General features: G+C 41.9%; 1 protein-coding gene across 2 annotated transcripts in view; it reads left to right on the top strand.

Moving 5' to 3' along the window:
• mbl (muscleblind) overlaps positions 1–12548 on the top strand; it is a 656886-nt gene extending 644338 nt beyond the window's left edge. The window contains exons 7-8 of one of the 2 annotated variants that reach the window (XM_070094280.1): positions 3283–3423; positions 10273–12548. In XM_070094280.1, the coding sequence (XP_069950381.1) occupies positions 3283–3423; positions 10273–11199 (1068 nt within the window). In that variant the 3' untranslated portion in view covers positions 11200–12548. The remainder of the gene's footprint in view (positions 1–3282; positions 3424–10272) is intronic. The other variant, XM_053785163.2, reaches the window with a different exon arrangement.
• Positions 12549–12919: the final 371 nt, after the last annotated feature.

Here is a 12919-nt window from a genome sequence, read left to right as displayed (position 1 = left end):
TTGGTACTGTTGTGAATATTATACGAGCAGATCACCTGCAGGAGGCTTACAGAGAATTACCTGAATTATTACCTGCAAGTAATCTGGGTGAGGTAAGTGGGACTTAGTCACAGTAGGTCGCTGAACTGTAACTCCCTCATTGCCCACCCCCTACCACTCTCACAAAAAGCTTGACCTGACATTAAATTAATAATTATAATATTAAAACCAGCTACTCTGGTAAATTAAAGTTGTGGACTGTATATAATTAGACTTGCTGGGTACACAAAATGTAATTGGTATTAACAATTATCCATTGATGGATCACACCACAACACCTGCCTAACAACTAGACCCTACACTGGCCAGCTAGAGATCTAAATGAAAGGACTAATGGTGCACTTCCTTGTGAGTGATGTTTTCATCCCTTATTTTCCTCCATCCACACGTAATTCTTGAGGTCCCACAAATTTCCTGTCCCAATTCTTCAGCAGGGAACATTAAAATGGGTTCCTAATTACAAATTCAGGCTGATAAACCCCAATTGACCTTCGAAAACTCCCAATCACATTGCACAACTTGGTCTAGTGTCTACACATTAAATTCAATATGGCGTCACCCCCCCCCCCGGCATCACTCCGCAGCTCTCGTCCCCCCTCACTCGAAATTTCTCGAAGGGCCCAAATAGCATCACATTTTAATACAATTATATTCATTTACATGTTCTACATTTAGGAAATTATGTAAAAAAAATCCACACCTGTGTTAATTTTTACGTCCTCAAATTCCAAATGGATTTCTACTAGTCGATGTAGTTTTCAATTCTACAGGAAGGTAATTATTCACTTGTTTTTCGTTCTCGCTACTGGTAAACAACAGGCTACTGCTTCCAACAAAATAAGCAGACCCTTTGATGGCACTACTGCCCGGCTCTGGCTGGGTTGTAAGTAGTATTTTTGGGAGGTTAATCACCACCACCAGATGCAGACTAAATGAAATGTAAACTTTGCCAGATGAACTATTGTCACACCCTGCGTCATTATGTACTGGAGTGCGATAAAATTAATGAATTCAGAGACAACTCACACAGAAATGTTAAAGAAATGGCAAAGTATTTTATCTACAGTGGTGTACTACAAACCATTCTGGAAAAATACCCTGACTTTGCTCACTGCAAATAAAGCATTACCACGTACGCCTGTGTGTGTGTGTGACCCAATTAATATTTGTACTTATAACTCATTACAATTGTGACCAGGTGTGGACGTGTGAATGGCTCATTACTTTGTAATTTGTTCATGATTGTAACCTTGTACAGAAGTGTAAATAATGCATTACCTTTGTAACTTGGTCATGATTGTGACCAGACTAGATCTACCTGGAGTTCATTGCCTTTGTAACTTGCTCAGCTATCATAACATTGGGGTCCAGTCCCTGGACTCATTATGAACCTCTGTAATCTTTTGACTATCGCCCACAGGATGGGTATGGGGTGCTTAATAAAGATATTTAACAAACTGCTGAAAGTGTACTCAAGAGCACTCCTTGTGGTCACTTGTACTTCATTTAAGTTCTGGTACAGTAATATTTCTAGCATCTTTTTCTGTTTTATTCTAGTATAACTAGCTTGTGGCGAATTTGTCTGAGAACGCTCCCTTGTACGAAGCTGTTTCTTCGTGGAAATATTATCAGTCACTTTATCCCGTTTAAAATGAAATTTTCGATTAAAACTGCTTACGCAGGTAAACCTTTAACCTAGCTGTTAAATCTGTAAATTGGGAATCATCGTCTCTGGAAAGGAAAATTACAGGAATAAGCACTATTAGGAAACTAGCAGGACAGTATTGTGCACACTCCTGTGACAGGACAGTAATACCTCCCTACTAACTATACATCCTTTTACAAGAACTGTAACGAGTTAGCCAAATTTTTCACACCGAAACGAAAACGTGCATATATATCATTCACTAATTGCCCTGATGTGAACAAACTTTAATTTTGAATCTTGTTTTTTAATTTAGAAATAAAAAAAAAGACACTTCAGCATAGAAACAGTGATAAAAATTACCAAGTCTCAGTATACGACTAGCGGTAATATGTTAAAGCACAAATTTAAATGCCTGCAGTATCCTGAACTCTGAGCCGGAGGAGCTCCATGATGTAAATTAAATATTGTTTTTTTTTTTAATTGCGTATGTATGTAAAGCCCGCAACAAAACTGTACCAATAACTAAATTTAAAAATATGGGATGGTAGGCGAAGAAAAATACTCACACGGCTCCTAGAAGTCTTGAAGGTTCTTCCTCGGGCATTTTATTTCCCCTATGTCATGAGTTGCATTACAGGTGTTAACTGTAAGAGTTACCTATTGCCTGGGAAATGAAGGTAAATGTGAAGTAATTGCATTTAATCCATAGAAAGGGAGAACTCCAATTCCCTGGTTCAAATAGCCTTCACCAGCATCAAGACACTTTCCGTGCAGTGTGTGTGTGTGTGTGTGTGTGTGTGTGTGTGTGTGTGTGTGTGTGTGTGTGTGTGTGTGTGTGTGTGTTGAAATAGTTATTAGGTTTAGAAGGCAGGAAGCATTGAGAGAAGATCGTTAAAAAATATATGAAGAGGAGCATAGGAGTACATGGCCAGACGAGGTTGGTTGGTGTGCTCAGCGACCACTGGCATTGTGGAGGGCAGCTGGACGACGGTAAGTGAGGGGTCGTCTGTTGCTAGTGCCCGCCGCTGGTCTTAAAAACCCTCCTTTCTTCTCTGCTGGCGGGGCCGACCCCTCCTCCTCCTCCTCCTCCTCCTCTTCCCTCCCCGGCGACCAGCGGCTGGCCCGGCTTGTGCCTGGCGTAGCAGCCGCCTCCAGGAGACCTCCCGAGGCTGGTCAAGTCTCAGCCTTCCTAGGCACCCCAGCTCGGGCCCTCCTACAGGCGGCCGACACGCCCCTAATGCGTCTCTTCCAGGGCGCTGCTGCTGCATGAGGCCTGGGCCCAACCACTGTCCTGTGACGTGTGCCCACACTATGACCTGCACTGACGGCGCCTGTCTCCACACACACCATGGACGTCGCCCTCCACCACGCCGCTCCCCGCGGTGGGGGCCGGCGCTGGGTGTGTGTGGAGGGGCAAAGACTGCATGAGGGGGGGCCGCCCCACACCCCCGGGACGGGCGCCGCCATTATACAACTCTACATTAGCCATTTTGTTAACGCGTGCCTCTTCTTTCTTTTATTTCTCGTGCTGTTGGTGCGCGTGTGTTGGGTGCTGTATGCTGGCCTGCTTGGCTTGCCCCGCCTGCTACTAATAGCCTGGTTCTGCTGTCGCGGCCGCGGCCGCCGCTGTGCCCTTGGCGCCGCCTCCACCGCTGCCCGCCGCAGCCGCAGCCGCAGCTGCTGCCGCCGAGCTGGGCAAGAAGCGCGGCCGCGACCCCAGTGATGAGCTCCTCATGGTACCCAGCCATCTGCATGTTGGCCAGGCCGGGGCTGGGCACGCTCTCCACCCACCCATCTTCTCTTGCCCACACCCACACCTGCTCTCTTGCTCACACTTACACCTTCAGTAGCAGCTCTCTTGCCCACACCTGCTCTTGCTCACACACCCTCACTAGCAGCTCTTACACACACACACACCTCCCTTGCCCACACTTACACCCTCATTAGCAGCATTCTTGCCCACACTTACACCCTCATTAGCAGCATTCTTGCCCACACTTACACCCTCATTAGCAGCATTCTTGCCCACATAGATACACCAGCTCTCACCTCTCTCACACCGATTAACTCTCGCACTACCCTCAACTTGCACTCACCACTTACTTTCACACACCAGCTACTCTCACACTTACATTCAAGGTAGTTATTTTTAAACTTGCATATCAGGTACTCTCACACTCTTATCGTTATTTTCACGCTTTACTCTCACATGTCACTTTCCTCACACATCAGTTACTATCGCATCAATTACTTGTGCGCGCGCACACACACCAATACACTCAAATTCACACACCAGTTTTACTTAGCTACTCTCACACGCTAGTCACTCACATACCAGTAACTCCCACACTCACACCAGTTTCTTCCACACATTAGTTATTTACACACATACCAGTTACTCTTACACTCACAGCTGTTACTCTCTCACAAGTTATTGTCTCACTCATACTGGTTAGTCTCACAACAGTTACACACCTGCTGAGATTATACAGCACACACTCGTCCACGTATCTGCTTTCACATCACACTCACCCTCACACTTGTCTTCACGTCATACACTCACAAACACTTTCACATCATATCCCTCACACACACACACACACACACACACACACACACACACACACACACACACACACACACACACACTTGCTTTCGCGCGCGCGCGCACACACACACACACACACACACACACACACACACACACACACACACACACACACACACACACACACACACACACACACTTGCTTTCAAATCACTCACACATATACACTTGCTTTAACATCACTCACACACATATACTTCCTTTCACATCATACACTCACACTTGCTTTCACATCCTTACCAATACACTTGCTTTTTGCTGTTATGTCAAACACTTGCTTCATGGTGAGCGTATTAAGTAATACACTCTCCATACTTCTTACACTTTCACTTCATACACACTATACTCGCCACACCCTTCATACACTCACTCCATAGAATCACTTCCTCTCATATACAAGCTTGCTTTCACATTGCACACAACCTGCACTTATCCCACACTTGCCTTTTTTATACAACTTACCCTAGATTTTTCATACCACTTACCCTAGGTTTCTCATGACACTTACTATCGTTTTCTCATAACACTTACACTTGCTTTCTCATCCCATTTACACTCGCTTTACCATACCACTCACACTCACTTTTCCATACCACTCACACTCACTTTCCCATACCACTCACACTTGCTTTCCCATACCACTCACACTTGCTTTCCCATACCACTTACACTCACTTTCCCATTCCACTCTTACTTGCTAACACAGCTGGTCTCATACCTGTATATATTACCATGTTGTATGCTCGTGCTGCTGCACCTGTGTAAGGTTTCATTATACTTGATACTCTGCTTTAAATACATTACACCATCATACTGAGATTTGTCTTCCCCTTCCATGTACTATCTATATAAATCTGGCTCCTAGTCTAACACAAGCATTATGTGTACACATGTATATTTGACTTCCAGTTTAACAAGTGTGTATTTACACACACACACACACACACACACACACACACACACACACACACAGTGGTACCCCGAGTTTTGTACAGCTCCCAATTCGAACAATTATGTAAGTGTATTATTGCCAGTGCTTTTGTAAGTGTATTTTTGAAGGTCTGAAGCGGACTAATCAAATTTACATTATTCCTTACGGCAGTGGTTTCCAAACTGGGGGTAAATTACCCCCTGGGGGTAATTTAACCATTTTTGGGGGGTAATGGAGGGGTGACAGAAAAAAAGTAATGAATTCTGAAAATCAAGAAAACAATGCGGTACCCAGTATGAGGATTATTGTTAACTTTGTCTTAGTATATAAAGTTGTAAAGTAAACCTATTATAAGTAAGTAATAAAGTTAAACCAAATAACAATAAACATCAAAAACTAATATACAGTATTATAAAAGAAGAAATATATAGCTAAGTGTGTGGAAACCCAAAAGTATTTTGACAAGTATGCTTCAGGACAAAAGTCACTCAGTAGCCCAGATCGACCTGTCCAGTATGCATCACTCACTTCCTGAGGCTACCTCTATTTCACACTGTCAGTTTATCTGTGAGCATCAGCCGAGGTAGACATAAGCTGGTATGAAGCCAAGAATTCCTAAACTAGCTTCAAGTATGCAACTCCATCCATCCCACTGATGTTCTTGACATCTTTGGTAATAGTCATTAGAGATGCACAATGTTCAAATACAATAAATAAAAGAAAATATCTCAAGTGTTTTAATTTAGCCATATATATCAATAATAACAACATTTTGTGAAAGGGGTAACATGCTTTATGTGGCATGTTAAATTGGGTAACAAGCTGAAAAAGTTTGGGAACCACTGCCTTACGGGAACAAATTCGTTCAGTAATCGCACTTGAACGGTCTTCTGGAATGAATTATGGCCGAAACTCGGGGTACCACTGTATATAAATAAATACACGTGTGTGCACTCACATTGGCTTCAAACACTACAAAAGTACATTTTCATACTTACACAGTTGCTGTACCTCTGGAAAAATGGTGAAACACTTACAGTTTGGTAAGATGGTGATTGTAGAGGAGTACTGGTGCAACATTTGACCATTAATTGCTAAAGCTAATTTCTTGTGAAATATTGTACCAATAAAGAATTTCTGCAGTCTTACTTGCCTGTATCTGCAGCTTCCAGCTCAGCACAAGCACACCCTCATATATATATATATATATATATATATATATATATATATATATATATATATATATATATATATATATATATATATTATATTTATATTACACACACACACACACCTCTTTAAACTTTAAACATGTATTTTTTTGGTCAGTTTTCAAGCTTCCCATTAAACAAAAAGTTGGCACATTCAGGTTAACAGTTAATGTGATGGCTTTCACTGATAAAACATAGTTTTCCTAAACTTTACACTTGCTGAAAATGCCAAGAGGCAGCTAAGAAAATTAACAACTTTCCCTAACAACACATTATTTGTCATATATAAGTCCTTTCTTCTTGGTAATTTAATTCCTTTTCCCATCTCTACTGCCTATGACACTGGCACTCTGCCTTTACTATCAGTTATTTTATTTTGTATAAATCTGCTTATTGCACTAATCTATTATTGGCATATTATTCACCAGTTTTTAACAAGCTCAGTATCAATCACAAAACTCTTATGTTAGCACATTAAACAAATGATTGGTCATTTTATAAGCTGTCACAAGCATAGCGATTCATTTACTGTACATATATACCATTTAACATATATTCATTAACTATTGAAGTACATGGTTATATATTTTTATGATGATTTATTGCTATTACACATTAGCGTTCTGTGAATTACATACCATGTTACACATTTCTAGTGTATTTGGTATTTCTTTAAACATCAATACGACGTGATATACATGTTAACATCCCAAACATGATTTTTATATACATGTTAACATCCCAAACATGATTTTTATATACATGTTCACAACCCAGACATGATTATGCATATCTAACAAACAGTTCATGTTCTACAAAAAAAATATTTTTAAAAACATGATTTAATAAATATCGCACGTGATGTAATTTATACTGGTAATCACGACCCCATTATATTATTCTCTTGATACATACTTTATCATTTACCCCAAGATTGGGCTTTTATGCCATCATATTTACTATTGACTGAAATGTTTCTGTAAATGCTTGTGTATACAACACTTATATAAAATACATAAATAATCATAAAAAACTTGCATTACCAGGTGCAAAGATTAAAATGGCACACATGTGCATGCAGCTTCCCTTCTTCCTAATACACACACATGCATAAATAATTTACCTTAACAGCTCCTTAGATTTTTTCAGTCTTGTTACTTGTTAGCATTAAAAAAGGCACTAGTAATTGAAACATGCTGCAGTAGTCATTTAGCTATGCACTGTCAAGGCAGCTAATCACACAAAATATATGCTGTACTAAGCCTTCAATGTATTAAAACTTGTAGTTATAAATTTTAGCCTTATCTAGTTACAGATATACTTGAAATAAACTCCCCAAATTCTCACAGCTTTTCACTACCATTCCTAAGTACAGTAACAGTTAGGTTTGCAGCAGACCCCAACCTGCTAAACACATTTGCACCATCTCAACAGTACAATTACACATTAAAATCCTCTAATACTCCTGACCCTCCCCAGTCCCAGACCTTTTATAATCCACATTCCTCAGGGTTGGGATCATGATAAAGGTTAAAAACCACTTACTCATTGTTCCCAGCCTACTCTGAGGTCAGCGTCATGCCCTGCTCCGACCTGGTCGTAGTCAGTTCTCTGTAGTTGCTGCCGTTTTGCAAGATCAGAGCCCGTTGCAAAATTTTGTCCCAACAATCAACACTCGATTCCATGTATCCACTTCTGTACCCCAACTATTTCCCTAACTGCATTTAATATTGCTATTACTACCAAGACCAGTACTATTTACTACTACTATTACTACTTCAACTACTGTACTACCACCTCAGTTACTGCCAATACTACCACCACTACCACATCCTACTTTCACCCCCATTTGCCCTCTTACCAAAATTGACAAATTTCCCTGTCATTTTTGCATGTAATGCATTACACTTTAATTCCCCCTTTCCTGAATGCCAGTCAACACAGAGCTGAAGGCACACACTAATTGGCTATTTCTTGGTCCCAATAGTTACTACTTGCTGCAATTGCCTACCTACTATAGCAGTGATGTGTTGTGTTGAGAATGTATTAGTGCTTCCCCTGGAGGCTTCTAGCACTCTAGACCTGTTATTCCTAGCTTCAAACCCACTATTGCTTTATGCTGTAGATCAACACCATAGTCCTGCCAGCTGTCGTTTCCTCACCATCTAGTATATGCGCTATTTCTGTTGCAAATTCATCGTTTTATTTTTCTCTATATTTTTCTATTTACCTGGTTTCTTCATTTGTATCTGCTCCTCCTGTTCTTCAGCACATGTGCTCCTCTCCCCCCATTCTGTCCTTTATTCTAGATATGACATTTATTATTTAGTTTGCTCCATATTACAGTACCTTCCATTTCCCCTCTTCCCATATGGAGTTGAAATTTTGACCTTCTAAATTTTACCTGTCAGCTATCCAACAATAAAGTAGGAATCTGTATTCTTTAGTCTAGATTGCAGGGAAGACCTCCAAGTTCCCCAAGACCAGCTATTGCAAGAAGTATGACAATGATCTTGCAAAGTGGCTCGCTCTTGTCTATTTTCACATTGAGTACTATTACAGACCTGCTTTCTTTCTCATACCATCACTCATACTATGCTTAAAAATTACACGTTAGTATTTTTATATAATCTTTGACTACTGTGAAGCATATTGCAAATATTGGTGGTATGAATTGACTCAGGTCAGTGTACTTAGGTATCCTGTTCTCAGACACCACATGATTGATATAAAATATCGAGTGCCTCCAGCTTAATTTTTTTTTTTCAAAAATATTTCTCTGAAATAGTGGGAACAGGATGCCCTGCCTTAAAACTGTTGGTCATTGCCTACAAATAGCCTCAATTTTTTTCTTTAAAATACTTCACTGTAATTACAGTACATTTCCTAACTCCCTAAGAAATATATACTGTAATAGAGATTGGGGTTTTTGCCAACGGTTTTCATAAAAGCACAAGCAGCACATCATTACTATTGTTATGCATTTATTGGTATATTGATTTTGAAGATCTAAGTCATGACCATCAGTTAAGCACACAAGACTGATCAGTGACAAAGCTGATAGTCATTGGGACACCTCACACTCATTTACCTCTTTCTATCACTTCATGCAATCATTTAGAATTACTTCAAGCATATTCTACTTTCATCTTTACTCATACTGTACTTCAGTAATACTGCTATAAAAGTGAAAATTATTATTCTTATGACATCATTTTTTATGATTGTTGTAAGCAGTCCAACCTAAATTATTTTCTTGGATGAGTCCACATCTTAATTTTACTTCTGTATTAATTTGGGCTGAATATGTAGTGAATGTGTATAATTAATGCAAACATTTATTTCTCTATGTCATAGATACTGTATTCACAATAGTGGTGAGTGCCCCATGCATCCTTAATTAGCAGATAACAATTACACAGAGTGCTAGCTCACAGTTCTAACATGGTCTACACCTCACCTCTCACAGTTTCAGCCATTTGTCACTGTCATTAAACTTGCAGTTGTTGCCTAGGCAAAAGTAATTATTGTGCTTAATTATTCTTGACAGAACCAAGTAATGTGAAAATTTTAGTTACATAGTTGATTTCATACAAACTGCTACATCATTTCTGCTTTTAGTAACATCACATTGTGTATAAACCTTGAATGAGCATTTGTAAGTGTGAACATCATGTGATGTCAGTGAGCTGGTACCTGAAGTTTTTGGTGACCAATTGTGTTGCTGCTGTGACACATCATGCCTGCATCTGGCCCTCTAGGACTAGGTAGCATTGTCTGTGGTGAGCTTCAGCAGCATTACTGTATATCATACTCAAGTACATCTATGTTGCAGGCTTTTCCTGGGATGGTTCCCTACAAACGTCCAGCTGGAGACAAATCTGGAGTTCCCGTGTATCAGCCGACAGGAAGCGCAGCGTATCAACAGGCTCTGATGCAGCAACTGGGCGGCCAGAGCTTTGTGCCAGTGTCATGTGAGTATGGCGGGAGTGTGCCCCTGGCGGGGGTGGGGGGCCAGGCCGACAGCCAAGACACCACCGCCGCTAACAACCACGCTGCCGCTTCCTCCGCGCAACACACTTCCTCTTCCTCATCCACTTCCACCACTACCACAACTAACTCCCCAACCTCTGGCAAAGCCGTTTATTCCACCTCAGTCACGGCTACAAATTCTTCCTCCACTTCCTCATCCTCATCCACAGGGGGAGGGGAACTAGTGCCTGCATCACCAGTACCTATGAGTCCACATCCGTCAGTTAATGTGTTTTCATACACAGGCTATTCCCTTAGTAAGGGAGTTCGCCCACAGTTCAAGCCACCCGCTTCTCTTGCCCCAACTATCATGGGTCCTATGGCATTGTCTTCTATAGGATTTGCCCATCCTGGGTTGCATTCTGCACCAATTCCAGGTTTTAACTATGGTATTGGATCACATATGCCCAACATTAATGTTTCACCATATGCTTCTAGCAACCAACAATTGATGACTCCAGCTATGGCAAGTAGTGTGGCAGGAATGGGGCTGCCAGGCATGATGCATGGCATAGGTGGCTTACCTGCAGGGATGGCCTCTACTGTGGGTGGCATAGCTGGCTTAAGTGGTCTTGGTGCTAGTATGCCTTTGGTATCCCCCTCCATTTTGATGCCCCAGAGCCCTGTTTCCTCCTTGTACCCACCCCAGTACACAGCTTTGTCCAGTAACACCCACTACTCGCTGGCTCAGGGAGGCGAGCAGCCGAACAAGAGGCTGAAAACTTCATAGAGTGTGTGCATGTGCCTACCGGCTGACGAGCAAGTCTCCCGCCTCTGTGTGTCTACTTCTTGACACTCTCGCCGCTCGGTGCCAGTGAGCGAGCAAGACAACAACGACCAGCATCTAGTGGACTCTAGTCATGCCACTACTAACATCTACCGGTGTCCTTACAGGCACAGCGTAACTTACTAACTGGCCTTTTAAGTTTGATTTTAGATAATTGACGTAGCACATGTATTTGTCATTGTACTTTTCTTGTTATTGTACCTGTTTTAGAAGTTTTAGACATTAATGATTTTAGCTTTTACGAAGTATTTGAGACACAATAGTTGTCAGTTTTAACAAGACTTCAAGTCTTTTTGCTTTTAAATGACACAGCAGAGCAGACTTGCTGCATGTCCGCTGGTAACCGGGGGATGACGCCTGCATGGTGCCCAGCTCTACACGGTGTTTGTGATATGTGATGCACGGAGACCGCACTGCACCCTCCCCCAGCCCTCACCCTGTGTTCCCCCTCTACAATCCCACCTCCAGATTCTCCTAATACAGTATATAATATTTTGTCCATGTTTACCACTGCTGCTGCTGTCGGGGTTATGTGGGAGTTGGTGGTGGTGAAGCTACAACCTAATAACAGCAGCAGTAATGGTAGTAGCAGATTCAGGTCTTAGGATAGAGAGGGGGCAGGCAGGGTTTGTGCCAGAGAAGATTGTCTTATCTGTGTGTCAAGAGTAATGTACAGTTTGTTAACCTATACCTTACCCACACCACGCCCATGCTATGCCCACGCCACGCCCACCAACTCACATCCTGTGATAGTCTCGCTTTGCAAATGGTTATTGCAAATAAATCTGCATGTGCAAAAGACATGGTAGGCATAGCGGGCGGGTTTAGCCTTTGCAAGGGCATATGTGGAGTTGGTTGGGTGCTGCCAAGTGCCATAGAGCAGTGCCGTCTCCGTGTACTCCCGCAGCATTCCCAGTACTATTGTAGCACTACTGTACCATGCTCACGTCCCAACTTGATGTGATGGTAACTAGGTATGGGTCATGTTGATGTACCTCTGTAATGCTTCCTCTCTGTAGCCAGGGGCGCTCAGGCCCTGCTCGGGCTTATTCAGTACACATTGCTCTGTCAGGCATCAGTTTTTGTTGGACTGCTCTCATCTTTTTGTCTGTTACGTAATCCTATGATTCTGTTCATCATTATTATATTTGCTAGCTTTTAGTGCTTTTCAACATTGGTCTGGGTATCAAGTATATGTACAATTTGCCTGTGTATTTCAGTCCTTTTACTGATACAAAATATTGGCCTATGTATAAGAATATTTTTAAATAATAAGTCTGTAGAATGCATGATATTGTGTTTGATTTCTGCTTGACTCTCTTACTGTCACTGCTCCTCTACCCGGCATGACACTAAAGTCTTGGTCAGGTTAGTGCGTAGCACACGCCCATTGCTAACATTGCCTAGAGTCTCTCGCTTCCAGCCAGTTCCCGGTGACTGATTCACAGGGGAACAGCTTAGTCACGGTGGCTACTTGGCCCACTGGTGCAGCCTCCCTCCAGCCTGTCCTCCTCTAACCATCACCACTTGACACTTGTTCACCACTCGCCTGCTGATGAGTTCACTAGCTGCAGTTGGTTACTCTTGAGATCATTAGAGATAGGTGGGTTGGGGACCAGCTGCTTATTACCTGTACTGCCCAACAGGTGGTTTGTGTGTGAAT

The sequence above is a fragment of the Cherax quadricarinatus genome, chromosome 45, assembly GCF_038502225.1.
Source record: "Cherax quadricarinatus isolate ZL_2023a chromosome 45, ASM3850222v1, whole genome shotgun sequence".
Classification (NCBI taxonomy): domain Eukaryota; kingdom Metazoa; phylum Arthropoda; class Malacostraca; order Decapoda; family Parastacidae; genus Cherax; species Cherax quadricarinatus.
This window is presented reverse-complemented; position numbering and strand designations above follow the sequence as displayed.